Source organism: Mangifera indica, chromosome 1, assembly GCF_011075055.1.
Source record: "Mangifera indica cultivar Alphonso chromosome 1, CATAS_Mindica_2.1, whole genome shotgun sequence".
In the NCBI taxonomy this organism is placed as follows: domain Eukaryota; kingdom Viridiplantae; phylum Streptophyta; class Magnoliopsida; order Sapindales; family Anacardiaceae; genus Mangifera; species Mangifera indica.
Window position 1 is genome coordinate 1,638,691 of NC_058137.1, and position 16,956 is coordinate 1,655,646.

General features: G+C 34.1%; 2 protein-coding genes and 1 non-coding gene across 6 annotated transcripts; 2 read left to right on the plus strand and 1 right to left on the minus strand.

The window, feature by feature from the left end:
* Positions 1-1,158: 1,158 nt before the first annotated feature.
* On the minus strand, positions 1,159-7,107 carry LOC123227734 (serine/threonine-protein kinase ATG1c-like). Of its 3 annotated transcripts, none has more exons than XM_044652861.1 (13): positions 6,542-7,107; positions 6,318-6,435; positions 6,158-6,216; positions 5,838-5,902; positions 5,364-5,457; positions 5,200-5,280; positions 4,940-5,048; positions 4,629-4,701; positions 4,165-4,550; positions 3,688-4,049; positions 2,625-2,945; positions 2,024-2,094; positions 1,159-1,582 (listed from the first exon to the last, which is right to left on the minus strand). In XM_044652861.1, exons 1-13 carry the CDS (start codon positions 6,782-6,784, stop codon positions 1,579-1,581), a joined length of 1,986 nt encoding a protein of 661 aa, XP_044508796.1. In that variant the 5' UTR covers positions 6,785-7,107; the 3' UTR covers positions 1,159-1,578. The 3 variants fall into 3 exon arrangements, with proteins under 3 accessions (XP_044508796.1, XP_044508804.1, XP_044508788.1); XM_044652869.1 differs by having other exon boundaries at positions 2,657-2,945; positions 4,468-4,550; positions 6,542-7,100; XM_044652853.1 differs by having other exon boundaries at positions 2,657-2,945; positions 6,542-7,100.
* Positions 7,108-8,004: 897 nt separating this feature from the next.
* Positions 8,005-8,078, plus strand: TRNAV-CAC. Its single transcript has one exon. It is a non-coding gene; the product is annotated as a tRNA-Val (tRNA).
* A 20-nt stretch (positions 8,079-8,098) lies between these two features.
* LOC123194197 (PRA1 family protein A1-like) lies at positions 8,099-11,753 on the plus strand. 2 transcript variants are annotated; one of them, XM_044607356.1, is made up of 9 exons: positions 8,099-8,241; positions 8,345-8,527; positions 9,002-9,042; positions 9,133-9,211; positions 9,725-9,811; positions 9,890-9,978; positions 10,082-10,153; positions 10,236-10,360; positions 11,377-11,753. In XM_044607356.1, exons 1-8 carry the CDS (start codon positions 8,114-8,116, stop codon positions 10,337-10,339), a joined length of 783 nt encoding a protein of 260 aa, XP_044463291.1. In that variant the 5' UTR covers positions 8,099-8,113; the 3' UTR covers positions 10,340-10,360; positions 11,377-11,753. The 2 variants fall into 2 exon arrangements, with proteins under 2 accessions (XP_044463291.1, XP_044463298.1); XM_044607363.1 differs by having other exon boundaries at positions 8,108-8,241; positions 8,350-8,527.
* Positions 11,754-16,956: the final 5,203 nt, after the last annotated feature.

Consider the following 16,956-nt stretch of genomic DNA (forward strand, 5'->3'; position numbering starts at 1 on the left):
GAGTCAGAGGCAAACCTTGGGCTGGCTCAAGTTAATATTAAATTTATAATATTTAATTTGAACTAGCTTGAATTAAGTATGTAGAGCCACTGCAAGGCTGCTGGTTGATAAATAATGTCGTCAACACAATAATTAATCTTATTAAATGAATAAAAGAATCTATTTCGAACCATATTACCAAACTAAAACTTTGTTTTGCACCTAAGGTATCTTGATTTTTTAAAATTTCTTCCATTAACTTTGAAAATCTTATTTACCTACTTATGATCGATTAAAATTAACGAAATTTTAACTTATAAAAAATTAACGAAATTTTAACTTATAAAAAATTAATCTCATTTCCCCCCCTAAAAGTTTAAAAAATAATATTTTATCCCTAAGTCAAATTTTAAAAAATCACATTTTCCCCCCTAGGGTTTAGTTTCAAAATCTCGTCATTTTCTCCAACACCATTGCTAGTTGTCTCTCCCTCCCGACAATTTTTTTTCCTCCAACGGTCTGCCTCAACTTTATCCCAATCCCTTCGACACTGAGAGACGTCGTTTGAAAAAAAAAATCGCATTCTCAGACGAAGACGAGTCATCTTGTCTTCGTCAGGAAAAATGATTCCCAAACGATGAGTTCTCTTCTTAGATGATGTCTTCAACGTCGGAAGGGTTGGGGTGAAGTTAAGGTAGACCATCGGAGGAAGGGAAATCGTCAGGAGAGAGAGACGGCTAGTGATGACGTCGGAGAAAGTGACAAGATTTTGAAACTAAACTCTAGGGGGGCAATGTGATTTTTTCAAACTTGGTTTAGGAGAGAAAAGTAAATTTTTTAAATTTAGAGAGGGGGAATGAAATAATATTTAAATTTATTTTTAATATTAAATATAAAATAATGTTTTTACCTTTAAAATTAATAGATTTAAACCGTCATACATGGGTAAATATAATTTTCAAAATTAACAAGAAAAACTTTAAAAACTCAACATACTTTTATAAGAAATAGTCCTTTGGGCTCTAGTGATCCACCACTTCATACTGGAATTCTGGACTGATCATAAGAGGAAAACAAATTGGGTTACGATAAAATGGCATTATGCCTAATGGACTCGAAAATTGAGGCTACAAAATGATACAGGTAAAATTTTAGCTTCAAGAGATGGTGCACAAAACGAGAATAAATTCACCCTTCTATCATTCATTAAATCAGAGAAATGGGGCTATTCTATCATCCAATTTTAATACAAATTGAACCATCATTTGTCAACAACCGATTGCAAGTCATTCAAAGAATATCTGTACAAATAAATGTTTTATACACAGTAAAATTGGGCTGATCATCCTAAAAGAGCATTAGCATTTTTGGCCTAGGCTTGATCCTGACACTTCAGAAGCGCCATCCTCTGTGACCTGGAATGACCTTGTCGGTTGTTAAGGATATCAATGTAATTCTGGAGCCTATACCGGTCTGAGTTTGTGAGGGAAAATGGTGGGTTGAGTATGAGAGATGGTGCCTCCTTAAGCAGAAAACTTAACAATTGCACTGCCTTAGAATACAACAAAGCTGCACTTTCCATATCACCCATGAGATCCCTTACCTGCCAAGACATACAACTTTTAGACTGAAAGTGCATAGCTAGTGTACTTCCAAGCAAAATCTTACTATCAACACATTGCAAAAATTTTATAAGGGAAATCATATAATATGTTGTCCTTCATTACATATGACACATTTAGAAAACTTTGGCCCAGCACATTTTCGTTTTTGTAATCCTCACAGCATATTACAAATTTTGTTAGTCGGAAGTAGACAAGCATGATATTGAAAAGATCAACCCGTAAGCCTCAGAGTAACTTCAATCCGGGAGACAGTTACATCAAAAGGGCACAAGTTTGCAAGCCCCCTGTCCCCCAAGGAACAAAGACCAATGATAAGTCTTCCATCACAAGAGACTTTATAAGTGTAGGACATTGCCTCACAAATAATTTCAGCCAGTAAACAAATGCAAGTTAAAATGGAAAGTAGAAAAAATACTTACGCCACCATGTTTTCCCAGAGCAAGGGCAGCCTGAAATATCGTCTCCATTGCATCAGGCATCTCTGTACTTCCTGCAATCATTATGAATATAAAACATGATAGAGTGAACACACGCAAGCCACCTTTCAACCTTTTTCAAGTTAGCAACATCAATCACCCAAAAAATGTTGTTAATTAAAGTCTAGAAAAAATTTTAAACCTCTATGTAAAGATGAAAATTTTCTTTTAATAAATAAATATTTTTATTTGTAGATGGAAATAGACCCCAGGAACTAAGCTCTATATTGTTATAAGTGCACCAAGTTGAAACACAAGCCCACACCATCTACTCCTCGCTTGGCCCACAGCCACTATGCTCATGATTCTATCTTCTTATGGTAATATTGATAATTGACAATTAACTTGTTTGCCATCCTATTTTTATGACGAAGACGTTTTAATCTTCAATAGACCCTAAAAAATTATAATCTACTATTCAACATATTCATTTAACACAACTGGTTTAGAATATGATAAGTGGATGGACTCATGTGATCTCATAGATTATAACTAACTGTGAACCAACGTTAGAAAACAAATAGGAGAAATGGAAAATATTTACCAGTAAGAAATAACTAAATAACTGGGGCATACCAGGCTCAATGACCTTGGCAAGTTCCTCAGCATGCTCAACTTCCCGGAGAAATTCCCTCTGAATCTGAGAGGACATATCCTCTAGCCCTAGTGTGTTGACATCACGACATTCTTCTGTGTTGGGAGTACCATGTTTCTTGCAGGAGCTCCTCAATCTAATACTCTCTTGACTTGGACTAGCATCCATAGCTGAGGCAGCCTGTGTATGGCAGATATGCAGTGCCTGCTTCCATATTGCAAGAATCACAAGCTGGACTGAGAATGCCTCTAGATGCCTACCTGCTTCAATCTATTCAAAGAACAGGACAATATCAAAATTTAAAACTAATCAGTATGATTGGCAAATAGATTTTTGAGGTTTATATTGCTTTAAAGAGAACCATGAGAATGAACAATAGAAGCACATCGCACACATGCAAGCAGCTAAAACAGTTTAGGATTCAGTAAATTTGAAAGTTCAATTCATCTAGACCATTTAAAAGTTTATTGACTGACAAGGAAACAGCCATTAAACTTCATCTGGTCCAGACCTTTAAAGTCTAGTTGGCTATTTTGTATACTGGACAGTTTCTGTCATCAAACACGAGTTTTTTACATTATAATTCAAAATTAACACACACAATAATACCTAAAAGGTCCCATCACTTGTAAAAGCTCAGTTTAATGTGTCCTTCAAGTATGTAATGCCAAGGCCAGGGTACCATATGGTTCCAAGAGAATCCAACTTAAGTACAAATGAGACAAGTAATACCTGACCCAGAAAAAAAATTTAGACAATTGTGCCATGCCAGATTAATAGATTAGCAACATGGACTTTGAGTAATTTTAGCAATGGGCTAAATATGATCGACTTCTGCAAGATATTATTTATGATTTAATCCCACTACATTACCCACTTTCAACTTCTGCAAGATATTTTTTATGATTCATTCCCATTATATAATGCACTTTCAAATTCTGCAAGACATTTATTTATTTAACAGACCCTGAACAAAATAATTTGTTGCACAAACAGGCAAGCCATAACTTACCTTTCCACGTGCTAATTCTGTGATAGAAGATGCATAATTCTGCAATGACTTTATCCTTGTCAAGCCATGAGTTGATGGCTGCTCAAAAGCATATCCAATATCCATGGATCCAAGTGAAGTCCCAGGAGCAGAACTCTGACTTTCCAGGCTTCCAATGCAACATGTGTTACTGTTTGTGGAGCCAATGATTGGAATAGGGGCAGTCGATGTAGTGTTGCTAGCAATAGATGTTCCAGGTGGACTATTAGATTTGTATGGGATGTGGCTTGGCTTGGATATACTTGCTGAACAGGTTGAAACTTCTATGGGGGGTCCAGAGACGATAACATAATCTTGATCAATTAGTTCCAGTGAATCCGTAACTGCAGAAGCCATGAAAATATAGAATAAAACAAATATAGTTTGGTAAGACATTTCTTAAGATCTTGCTAGTACATTACTTAAGTTAAAAGTGGCACGTAGTAGAATACTTCATACCTCTCGATCTACTCTCTGCTGATCTGTGGTCCATGGATTTTGGAGGTTCACTTAGTTTATCATCTAAAAATTTATTGCTATCAATCCTAAAACCAGTATTTTCTAACTTATATCTGACATTACTACCATCTCTGGATGTAAGATCCTTGTTATTCAAAGGATTTGATTTTGCTTGCCTTACAGCAACTTTTGAATCTATATAAAATCCATAATTAGACTTCATTGAGGTTCTCCTTCTCAAAAACGAAGGGCTCCCCTCAGCACCACTAGCATCATCATCTGGAAAGAAAGGTAGACAATAACCTTGAGAACTTTCCTCGATGTTCCTCACAGAATTACTTTCAAGGATTGGTGAACCATCCGTTGATCTAGATGAGCTCCTACTCCTGCATACAATGACGATATCATCTATTTAAAAATTGTTAAATCAATATAATGAGGACTGACAAGCCTGTCTCGTTTACCTCAAAAGGCTATCTGGTTGCCTCTGAGAAAGGAATGAATGATTGAAGAACTCCTCAAATGTCAGACGTTCCACTATAAATACCAGACAAACAGCAGATTCAGAAAATAAGGCAACATATTTTAGATGATATTGCAATAAGGAACCAACAACTTCTGATTTCAGAAAATATATAATGAACATTTAACACCAACTTGAAATAGTTTGCTTTTAGTGCAGCCCTATTTCATAAATCTCACGCTCTTGCAGCATGGCACTGCACACCTTTAGACTAATTAAGTTTCCAAGTACAAGCTACATTGCAAAATATACCTGGATTACGCCGCAACAATTTATGGCATAAATCTTTGCAATCAGAACTTAAATCTTTTGCACCTGGAGGAAAATGCAATTCGGTTGATTTGACAATGTTCTGGAGCAACTGTACAACACAAGAGACATAAAATAAAGTCAGAAAAGCTGTAAAATCTCCCAACTTATTACTACTACAAATTCATCACACAAGGTTCCATTTCCAAGCACTCCATAAGCCAATTTGGATGCATACAAGAGAGAGATGAGTTAATTTAAACCTGTATCTGGTTGCTTCCAGTAAATGGGGTTTTCCCAGTCACAAGCTGAAATAAAATAGCACCAACACTCCAGAGGTCTGCCTGCGTATTCAGTTCAAGGTTAGGCAATCACAGGAAATTTTTTATGGAGGCTAGGCTGATCATATGAAAAGTGTGAATATCACCTTGGCATCATATTTTTGAAGTTGCATTATCTCTGGAGCCATGTAAAGGGGTGAACCACACAAGGTTTCTGCAAGGCCTCTAGGTTGTAAAGACCTGCTTGAAAAAATATATAAACATCAAATTTGGACTATCACAACTTTTCTTGTCACACAAACATTGAAACAGATGCGTAGAATTGGTGTGTGTTAACAAACTAAATAAAATTCATTCTCCAACTATATGAAACCAGATAAAAACACAATGATGAAGAATGAGAAAGAGACACCTAAAGGAACTACAAAGTCTTACTTTGTTAGTAAAGATAAAAAAAATTACTTTAATGTAACCACATAAGATAACCATATATATGAGGACTAAAATCAGGGTACCCCTACAAAGATCCATGGGAAGCAAGAAAGTGAAGCAAGAAGTGTGTGAGAGAGAGAAAAGAGACAGAAAGAGTATAGACGATGCTAACAATGTTAGTACTAGACCTTGCAAATCCAAAATCTGCAATCTTCAAAACTGCATTGCTATCATCTGTGGAGAGAAGAAGATTCTGTACCAAAATTATACATGCTATTAAATAAATTGTTACATAGAAAAAAATAAGATTTTCACTGTTTGTATGTACAAAATCAATATACATAAAACAATCCCCTATGTGATTAACTTCCATATGGCACTTCAGCCTTCTACAATCTCATCAAACAATATACTCGCTTAATTGATACCATCATCATGCATTCAACTGCAAACTTAAATGTTTTCTATAATTACAACACCAACCCGAAAAATTATGTTTCAACCAAACCTGGGGTTTTAAATCCCTGTGTATAAGATTATTGTCACGAAGAACTTGTAATCCCGCAGCTGTCAAGTAGAAAATTTTCCAAGTATCACGACATGACCAAGTCAACCAAAATACCATGAAAAAAAAAAAATAAAGAACAAGAAAGTTCTTTTTCACATACCCAACTGCTTCATGAAGTGCTTCGCAGTTTCTTCCGGAACACATCCATGACGTTGGATATACATAGAAAGATCACCACCTTTACAATACTCCAATACAAGATGTAACTTCCCAGGAATCTATTATAAGACAACAAAATAGAACAAATATTTATTAACACACAATCAAAAAAATCGTGAGCTTATAATGTCTACCTAATTAGAGTAAGATAATTATTACACTAACCTGAATTATGTCATGTAATCGAATGATATGTGGATGATTAATCCTCTTCAAAATATCAATCTCCGAAATGAGACTATCTTGTAACTTTTTGTTGAGTCGAGCCATGACGATCTCTTTTATCGCCACTTCAGTTCCATGGACTCGGTGCCTGGCATGCCACACCACCGAGAACGAACCGGACCCGATTTGCCGGCCCACCCAGTAGTCCCCCACCAGCCGGGCCCTCCCCGTCGTTTGAGCCATTAAAATACTCGGAAACCCTATGTTCCGGGCCCGAAACAGCTCCCGACAGTGAAATTCAAGAGTTTGTTGAATCCTCCGAAGATTCAAACCAAATTCAAAAGAATAGAATTGGCTCTTTCCTGTTTGGTTCTGTGTTTCGATAAATTATACGGGAGCAGAGGCGTTTAATGTAAGATCGGATTTCAATTAATTAAAGATTAAAACAATTTAATCGTGTGATTAATTTCAGATAATAATTAATGATTAGTAGAGTTTTGATTTGATTGCTTCTGCTTGGAAGGAAGGAAGCGTGGAGCTAGAAGTTAAAACGAGATCAACGCGAGAATGTTAGCGTGTGGACGGTGGTACAGTGCAAGAGGTAGTTTGTTGGTCTGTTATTGGTCAGTTAAGTGTCGTGTTCTGAATCGGTGATGATGCAGTCGAGTGTAAGTACGATAATTGATAGGAGTTGAAGACGTGGAAGTCAATGATTGGTTGGAAACTTTTCTGACTTTTGATATCCTTTTTCTATTAAGTTGGGCTATAGTCTTCCTCGTTTCCTTCTGAATGGACATGTAAAATGGGCAAAATTATTAAAATTAATAATAATAAGGCTTTTATTTCTTTTAGTTCAAGTTCTTTCTCATTATACAACTTCAAATTCTTTTATATATTATATAATTGAAAAGGAAAATTGTTATTCTTGACTCCTTTTTGCCTTAAATTTGCGAAAAAAAGTCAATCATTTCGGCAATATATGTTGACTACTTTTGAATCCTTGAAAAATCTCAGATTATAAAATAATTTAGATATATTATTATATGATTGAATGTTATTTTATCTTTAATTTAAAATTAATATATCACATGATAATATATATAAAATATAAACTCATTTGTGTATTCAAAATTAATATATATAATTTTATTGAAAAAAAAAAATACAAAGTTTAAAATGTTTCAATTTATTAATAAAAAATTTATATTTATTATTTTTGATAAGTTTTAAACGAGCAAATCACATGTACAATTATACTAACATGAATGAGGGTGTGATTATGAGCTTAAATTATTAAAATCTTAATTAAATTAGGGATCACCTAATTAAGGCAATAGGGATTAATATGCTAATTGTGCTTTAATCCTGTTATGATTCCCAGAATTTTGTTGGTTGATGCAAAGGACAGGGGATGATGATTTTTGTCTAATTTGATCCTCAAATTGCAGCCCTTGGCAATCACTGTCTGGGTGGTGTAGTTGGTTATCACGCTAGTCTCACACACTAGAGGTCCCCGGTTCGAACCCGGGCTCAGACAAATATATCAATTCATTTTTTTAAAATTTTACATAAATGGAAAGCTTTCTTCAGTTTAAAGTAAAACCAATCTGTGCAACCAAGCGTCTCCGTTCAAAAGCTTCTATTTCACAATACAAATCCAACATCAATTTCTCCATCTCGCATAATCCACAAACTTGGAGGTTAGAACAAACAACTATTATTTGGTCCTCCTTTCCTTTACTCTAGGGTTTCCTGCGCGCTTCATTTTTCTCCGTACAAGACTAATCGTTTTCTTGGGCTCAGTACAGCTGTTGAAGTTTATAATCAAATGGATTGGGGAAACGTAACTGCTGAAGATCTGATCGACGCGCTTCGTGAAGTTGACTGGTCAAATCCACCGCGTCCTCTCTCCGAATTTTTCTCCAAATTTACCCTCCCCCGATCATACGCCAAATGGAACAGCCGACTCAAATGCAATCTCTACTAGTACGATTAGTCTCTTCTTCTTTGCTAATCTCGTTTGGTGTTCTTTTGCGTTCTTTGATGTTTTTGATTCGATCGCTTTGATTTCTGGTCGTCATTTTATAGGTTTTCGTAAGAAGATAATTTAATTAGGTGGTGTGAGAGAGTTAGCTATTGCAAGCAAAGTAATTTGAAGATTAGGCGTTAATTTCGATGATTTATTTTGAATTGGATATTGGATCGGTTTGGTCTCTGATGTAAGTCTGAATAATCGGTTTTCTTTAGGATCCTTGGGAGAGCAAATTGAAAAATTATTTTTGAACTGTAGAGTTCTGTTTGCTTTAAGCGTACTTGAGCTGTTGTTTGTGTTTTCCGGTATTTTTATGTTTATCCTTAAAATGATGGCTTAGATGTGTGTGGCATGTTTGGTTTTTTACCATTTGGGTTGATCTTTTACCAGCTTAGATAGTAACATATGAACTTTACATGGTTTTGCAGCTACCGAACAAACTACTTCATCATGATTACTCTTATTCTAGGTGAGTGGAGAAATTAGCTTTAGTTCATCATTTTTTTCCTGTTCTATGCATTCATTTATTTTGTTCTCAGTTATGTTTTTACAACTGCAGGATTGGGTTTCCTCAGAAGGCCACTTGCTATTGTTGCTGCTATTTTGACAGCGCTTAGCATTGCATTTCTGAATGACAGGTAAGCTGTTTCACACCTGTCATCTTTCATAAGCAGTTACATTTTCATGCATGCATGCATGCGATGAAGTGTAGTAATGGTTTGAGTCTTGATGCGCAATAATAACTTGGTTAAATTTTTGTATGTGATAAAATGCATGGGTTCTATACCTTTTTTTTGGTTCTCTTCAACAAACAAAGTTATGTTGTCTAATGTCTTACTGAACCTATTTGGTAAAAGATTTTAAATTTGCAAATTCTTTGGTTCTGAGTGAGCTAACTCAGTTGGGATAGTAAGATTCTTGATATGGAAAAACTTTAAATCCAAACGCAACAAACATACAGTTGACACTAAATTTCCATCCCATGCGTAAAGTCTAAAAAGAGCAAATTTGTGTCTTGTGCATGAGGGCCTTGACCGTCTTAAGCTTAAATATCTCTTATTTGAGAAAAGTAAATAATTTTCTTATTTTTCCTTGTCAATAGCAATAGTGCTTTTCTCCATACCCATGGTTGTTGAAAATTCTTTGTACAGCTTTGCCAGTACTTTCAGTGAGAAGGTTACAAGAACTGTGAGACAATTCTCTCCGCATTTAGCTGCCAAGATGAGGCCTCCTCTTACGTAAGTTCATTTTTTTGTTATTTTAACATCCAGAGTGTCTGCAATTGCTGCTTTAAATGATGCTTTTATTGTTTCCAGACCTGTGATTCGTGGACGTCCATCAGCTAAAAGGGCAATCCACATTTGTGGTCGGCCCCGTTGGGTGTTTGTCTTGATATTTTCTTCTGGTATTCCATTTTTTCCTTCTTTTAGAATAAACTGATGCAAACTATCCAGTTCTTGATTGGAAATAGCAGTAAATGTCAACTGTTGTACCTCTTTCCCTTGTAGTGAGTTTCGTCCTTTGGTATGTTTCCTGTGGTATATTGACTGTCCTGTGGGCACTTGCTATTGGACTTCTTGGTATGTTAGCCCCTAATTTTTTGCAATTTTTCCCCTTTAGCTCTTATTATATTGTTTATTTATCTATCTCTCTCTTCCACAGCCATTATCCTCCATGCAAGTTGCAGAACACCTAACTTGAAAGCACGTTTAAATACATTCCGTGAGGAATTCCGTGCAGTTTGGCGCAATTATAGTGAACTGTAGCTGACGTGAACTTTATAAGAAGTTAGTATTTGCATTGAAAAATTATTGTTTTCTAATTTAGATTGTGGTCTTATTATTGAGCATGTCTACCTTCAGTAGTTGTTATCATATTATAAGCAGCTCCTTTTCTAGTTCTTTTTGCATTTAATGTCCTACTACTTTTCTTATGCTTCTCTACTTGTCAGCTATTTGTTACTGAGTTCAATTTTTTCTTTGTAATAGTTTTCCACAATTTATGAAAGATTGTTAATATAGAGGAAATATCAAGAGTATAAATTCAACTTTTGTTTATATTTTGGGCCATTTTTGTAATTTTAAGACTATTAGATTTTTAGTGGATTGCCGTTGGCAGTATATAAGGTGTAATTGGCATGAAGGCTTATGTTTGAATTCTAAATTTCTTGCCCATGAATGAGTTCAAAGTGGCAGTGTGCTTTTGTCTGGTGTGTAGTAAAGATGAATGTTGTTTCCATGCAGTTAAGATAAATTGAAAACCATTTTGCTTTTTATGTGATCTTATTTCGGATTTAGTTGAATTCTATGATGTTGGTTTTTAGAATTAACATGGTTTAATCAATACGAATATATATCATTGGGTATAAATGTAAACGTTCATCTTGACACATTTATTCTCTCTTTGAACAGTGAACTCCATCGACCAAGTATTGCACTGTGTCATGTTGATCTTATACTCTCTTTTCTTTCTGCTTTTATGGATAGCATTCTGTGTAACATGTTGATCTTTGGTTTATCAAGCAATTGTTCTTATCTTTTTATTACTTTATATCTCCATTCATTAATTTTCCTTTTAAAACCAGTCTTAATACTACTAGGATTGAGTACAGACGGAAGAAACTGGATTTTCGTGACTTTGGTTATAATAGTTCTATTATTTTGTCAAGAATATCTCAGTCATGGAAGTGCAGAAGCTAGAACCTAAGATCTACACATTGCTAATGTCAATCATTTGATTTTTCAGTATTTTTTTAAAATTATTTGAGACTGTATTCACAGCATTTACATTTGTTTTAATGCAGGGATTGAGTTTCCGCTGTGAAGTGTCTACAGTTGCTTGTTCTGGATTGGGATTTAATTGCTGCTGTTGCTATAAAATAATTCCCTATAGCAGGACTAGATTTCTGAGGTGAAGCTGCCAATATTTGCAGATCCACCAGCAGGGATGTAAATTGTTAGGACCTTTTGTTCTTGTAAAGCCAACTGTTTTTATTTGTTTCATTGTTGGAAGAATTTTAGGGATTTTTATAACTGTACTCAAAAAAGAAAAAAAAAATTTGTAGAATTCTGGGCAGGCTCTTGTTGTTGCCTCTGCTAGTACTCTTAAGAATTGTAATGCAGAGATATTATGTACTGAACCATATTGACTTTTATAACTATAGTGTAACCTTTTATTTTCTTTGCGAGACAAGAAGGACCTTACCACTAACCAAATTCCGAGCTCATGGACGGCCTAAGCACGAGATTACAAGTGGGAATGAAACAGCGTATGATTTAAAATAGGGTAACAATGCTAAGTCATTCTATTTACGTGCTGAAAATTTCTTACGCCAAACAAAGGTTGTGGGCTTCCACTCTCTGTGTTTGAGAAAGCCTTGTTTAAGGAATTGACCTTGTCCTTCTAAAGAGGTTGGTGCCGTGAAGCAACTTCTTTGCATCTTTAAGTTATTTGCCAATCGTCCAAGTCGGTACTCTCTATGTTCACATGATGTTGGAAACGGATAAGTGATTGTTGGCAGGGTAGATACGGGCTAAATTGAGTTTTAATACCATTTTGTTCAAGTTCAGTATTTAATCGGAGTTTTGTTTGAATACATCAAATTAAACTTAAGAGTAGGTTGTGTTCGGTTTGAACAAAAGTTAGTTTGGTTAAATTCAGTTAAATTTATAGATTAAATCAGTGATTTAAATTTATAGTTTGAGTTTGATATTCATTCATAAGATATGACATTTACCCTAATAATAGGTAAAATAACCTTATTTTGATAATTATTTGATATAAAATAAATCAATTAATTTAGTTTTGAAAATGAGTTGATCTTTTTAATTTAAAATTAGTCTGAATTTAAGCTAAATAAATCCGAATTAAACCTTTTATAGCTTGAGTTCTATTCAAATCAATCCTAAAGATAAATTTGAACCAAATTGAGCCATCTTTTGAAATCAAGTCGGTTCGGATTTGGCTCTAAATTTACTAATTTTTCAAGTGGTTCGTCGAGTCTTTTTACACGTAGCAGAAAGAAAATAAAAAATAAAAAAAGGAGATGATGGGATTCCGAGTGGTGCAACTGAGAATAATTTCAAAAGCAGGAAAGTAAGCAGAGCATCTAAAAAAGAAAGCCCGATTGCCTAAATAAATAATTTGCTTCTCGAAAGTATCAGCTTTCCATGAAGACACAACTCATGTAAAGCAGATCATGTTAAATGAATGCATCTAAATATGCTCCTAATGAATTACTTTTCTCAACAAAACCAGCAAATCAGTATACATGAAGATGAAAATTAAACTCCATGTGGCTTTAAGAGATGACAGAATAGAGATTTCAACTACCATGGCTGAGAAATTCACAGGCTGGCTGGTCCCATGTTATTATTTCGCCTCTTTTCAAGCTCATCAGTCCATGTTCTGAACCGCTAATATTCTCTCTCCCTGACTCTTTCCCAATACCATTCACCCAGCCGCGTCGTATGACCATAAACTTGGCAGTTCAGAGCTGAGACGATGAGAAAAAAGAATCAAAAGGTGCTAAGAAGTATCGTTATGGAGCATTACCTGAAGTGGGCACAGGCTTTGGCCTCTGCATGGGGCTTCATGTTACTGGTAGGTCTCGTGTGCTGTTGTCTCAGTACACAGCCTCGCCAACATGGCGATATTGCTGGTACTGGCGGTGGTAGTTGCAGTTGTGACGGTGGTTATGCCGGTGTTTGACCGTCAAGCTTTCAGCACAACTGAATTCTATTTACATATACAAAGCATGCCTGTATTTTCTTTTTCTTTTCCTTGTAAACTTCTATATGATTCTTTTTATCCTTCTGGTTACATGATAGATTTTAATATTTGCAATATTAAAGTATATAAAAAATGTTATGGTTGAATTTTGTTTTCAACTACTGCAGAATTATATTTCAGGAACTGATTCTTGTTAATTGTTCAATATTCAATATGTGATAAGCTAGCTGATCAAGCTGCAGCCTAGAGATATTTCTATTAGCTGATTCCCTTAAACAATTTTGTTTCAGAGGCCACCCTCTTCCCGTTTGAATGGTGTATTTTTGTGTGTGTGGATGGAGTTCACAAAATAAGATCAAGAGCTAAATTGGCAGTAATTAATTCCTATCTGAACCCTACTTTGCCTTTGAAACTCGTCAAGAAATTGGACAGGTCTTTTCATTGTCAAGATCCGTTAGACATAACTACATCAGTAGATTTCTTGAAATTCTCCTGAAACCATATATAATGAAAATGGTATAATTTCTTTCGGGGCTCGTAGAAGAGAGCTTTCGTTTCAGCATATGAAGACTTTTCTAAGGTCTAACGCGGTTTCTGAAAGCTTTTCTAGCACACTAAATGGAGAAAATTAATACACACATGATCAAATCAAACTTAACATAATTCTCATTCTATTACACCAATGTGAAACATGTATTAGAGTAAATTACGTTGTCCCCCCTAAGATCTAGCCCAAAAACTTTTTCACCCCCTGATAACATAAATCACATTTTTCAACTAGAAAAATCAAACTTTGGAAACAATTTTGATGAGTTAGAATGTTGAATTACCATATTATTTATTGCTACAAATTAACAAAACTATAAAAAAAAATATATAGATTTTATATTTACATTAACACATTTTTCTCCTTTAATTTCTTTCACCCCCACCCTTTTTTTCCTTTCATGGCTGGAAATTTCATTTGACTTCCACACCCACTTATCCTCCCCTTTCCAACTCCATAAAACATTGATTTCGATTTTCTTGACATCTCATCCAAAAAGATTTCACATTTTAAAACTCCATCCATTGTTGATTACACCGAAGCTAGAAGAAAAAATGATGACGACAACACTGGAAGCTCCATCTAGCACAACATTTCATCTCACTTCTCACTTTTTGACCAATAGCAAAAACGACATAAAAATACTTCTCCAATGCTAGAAGCTATGACTTCATTGCTAATGAGAAGAAGCAACAAAAATCTATAACTAATAAAGGCGGTTGTGGGTAGTTAGGGTTAGGGTTTTCGAATTTTTACAAGGATTAAATTGCATGCTTGTAAACTTATAAATTGTTAAAAATTATCTTTAAAATATTAAGGTGTGATCAATGAGAAAGTTATTTTTAATTTTTTTTTTATAATTTATGTATAGTGAATTATCATTTTACTTTTATACCCTTAATTTTTGTAAAATGAAGTTCAATTTTAGGTAGAAAAGTCTGATTTATGTCATCAAGGGGTGAGAAAGAGATTTGTGCCAAACCTTGGGTGGGAACAGTGATCTAACGATTATTCCATTCAGCACGCAGCTTCGGTCCATATTGGCTTCGACTTGGTATTCGATAGAGAATGAACGCTGATACTTCATTGAACCTTCACTCGACTTCTGCTCATGTATCCATTCTGAATAGTCGTCAAAGACCTGTAAGAATCTCCAACTCAATTATCAAAAGATCACTATCGATCTCTTTACAAATTTGAAAAACGAGAGACAATTCACAGGGAGCAGGCAAATTTTGAACGAAAAAAGAAGACCATATTTCAGCTGAGAATATATTTATAAGAAGCTCGCGCACAAGGGGAGATTCTAAAAAGCTGAGTTATAATTAAGCCATGGGCTGCTGTAGCTTGTTCAAGCGTAAGAAGATGGCAACACCTGCTCCTGCTGACAATGGTGATGATGCTGAAAAGAAGAAAAAGCATAGCGAAACTTGTTTTAGCGCCTGCTCCGACTTCTTCACTTCATGTTTCTCTGAAGCTACTGCGGAAGCAGTCACAGATCATCATGGGGACGGTGGAGGTGGAGGAGATGGTGGAGGTGGAGGAGACGGTGGAGGTGGAGGAGGCTGTGGAGGTGGAGGATGCGGCGGCGGCGGCGGAGGCTAATTCTCCATTCATTAGTTTACCTCATTATTATCTATGTATCTTGAGAAGTTTTCACGAGTTCTGCCAAAAGACTGAAGTCCAGTCTCTATTTATTATTTAATAAATATATTTGATAAATTATGCTACATATTTGATTTACTCTTAAAAATTATCAGTCAGTTTGGTTTAATTGAATTTGTTTAAGTTGAATTTAACTCAAATTTAAATTAGAAAAATCAATTTATTTTTAAAATTAAATCAAACTCAGGTTAAAGAAAGATTGACTATTGAATCAAATGATAATTTGATTCAATTTAAATTTTATTTATAACTGGATTTAAATTATATCAAATAATTATCAAAACGGTATCATTTTGCTTATTAATGCATAATACAATATTTTTTTTGGTTAATAAACTATGAATTTCAATCAAAAATTGGAGTAAAATAAAAGAGTATCTATGTTGTTTTGTGCATGAACTATTAAATTAAAATTCAATAAAAATAAAGAAGGGAATTTGAGTTAATAATTAGTTGTAATTTTTGTCTTTGTTGGATATGATTAAGTAATAATAAAATTATAATTGTTAATAGTTTCGATAATGGATGGCTTTGTTAGAGATAATTATAATTAATATGCCTTAATAATAAGAAACAATGGCTTAATGGAATCCAGAATTGATAATAGTATTGGTCCAATGACTATTTCCCACTCAAGGTTTTATAAAATTTTTTTTTTTACTATTTAAATTTTAAAAAACCATTTTTAATCCATTTATTGGACTGAACAGTTTATTTTAAAAGTTAAAAGATTTTTATATTATTTTTTTTAAATATTATATTGTGAAATATTGTGATACTCCTGTTAAATTAAACAATAAATAATATTGTGTGGGGGTGTTAATGTCATTTTATGCGACTCAATATATTTTGGATATATTATAATTTTCATATTATGTAACATGATATTTACACATTTAATTTATTATATCTTATTTAATTTTTAAATATTTTTAAAATTTAAAAATTTTCTTTTAAACATATGATTATACATCATCAATATCTCTATTTATATTTATGCTAATAATTTTTTTTATTATTTTTAATTAAAATTGAGATAAAATATGGTATATAAATATAATGAAATATTAAAGACAATGTGTTATTTAGCTTGAGAACTCTTCTTTGTCTTTTCACCAATTTTATAAAATAGCTAACATATTTTTTTAACAATTTAAAAGACAGGTGTAAAAATGATCTTTCAAATTTTAAGGGTAAATATAGTTATTTCGTCAAAAATTAGGTGGGAGATAGTTATTTGGCCGATAGCATTATTATAATTGGTTTCATAGAAATATAGTCCACGCACGTAATCAAAATGCCGCATGAGACAAGTCAAAGCGTAGGAAGATTCAATTCCTTAACGAAATCAACCGCCAAGCTTTGTTGACTAAGACTTATCCAAAAACCCTCATCATCTGGTCCTCTTAAAGTCTTGACATTTTTGCTATATATATGTAC

Excerpts from the sequence above, each read along its gene's own strand:
- LOC123227734 (XM_044652853.1), bottom strand. The coding sequence starts at position 6,784 with ATGGCTCAAACGACGGGGAGGGCCCGGCTGGTGGGGGACTACTGGGTG. Across the intron at positions 5,903-6,157 it reads ACAGGGATTTAAAACCCCAG|AATCTTCTTCTCTCCACAGA; the intron begins GTTTGGTTGAAA and ends ATTTTGGTACAG. Across the intron at positions 1,583-2,023 it reads CTCTGGGAAAACATGGTGGC|GTAAGGGATCTCATGGGTGA; the intron begins GTAAGTATTTTT and ends ATGTCTTGGCAG.
- LOC123194197 (XM_044607356.1), top strand. The coding sequence starts at position 8,114 with ATGGAAAGCTTTCTTCAGTTTAAAGTAAAACCAATCTGTGCAACCAAG. Across the intron at positions 8,242-8,344 it reads CATAATCCACAAACTTGGAG|TACAGCTGTTGAAGTTTATA; the intron begins GTTAGAACAAAC and ends TCTTGGGCTCAG. Across the intron at positions 8,528-9,001 it reads CTCAAATGCAATCTCTACTA|CTACCGAACAAACTACTTCA; the intron begins GTACGATTAGTC and ends ATGGTTTTGCAG.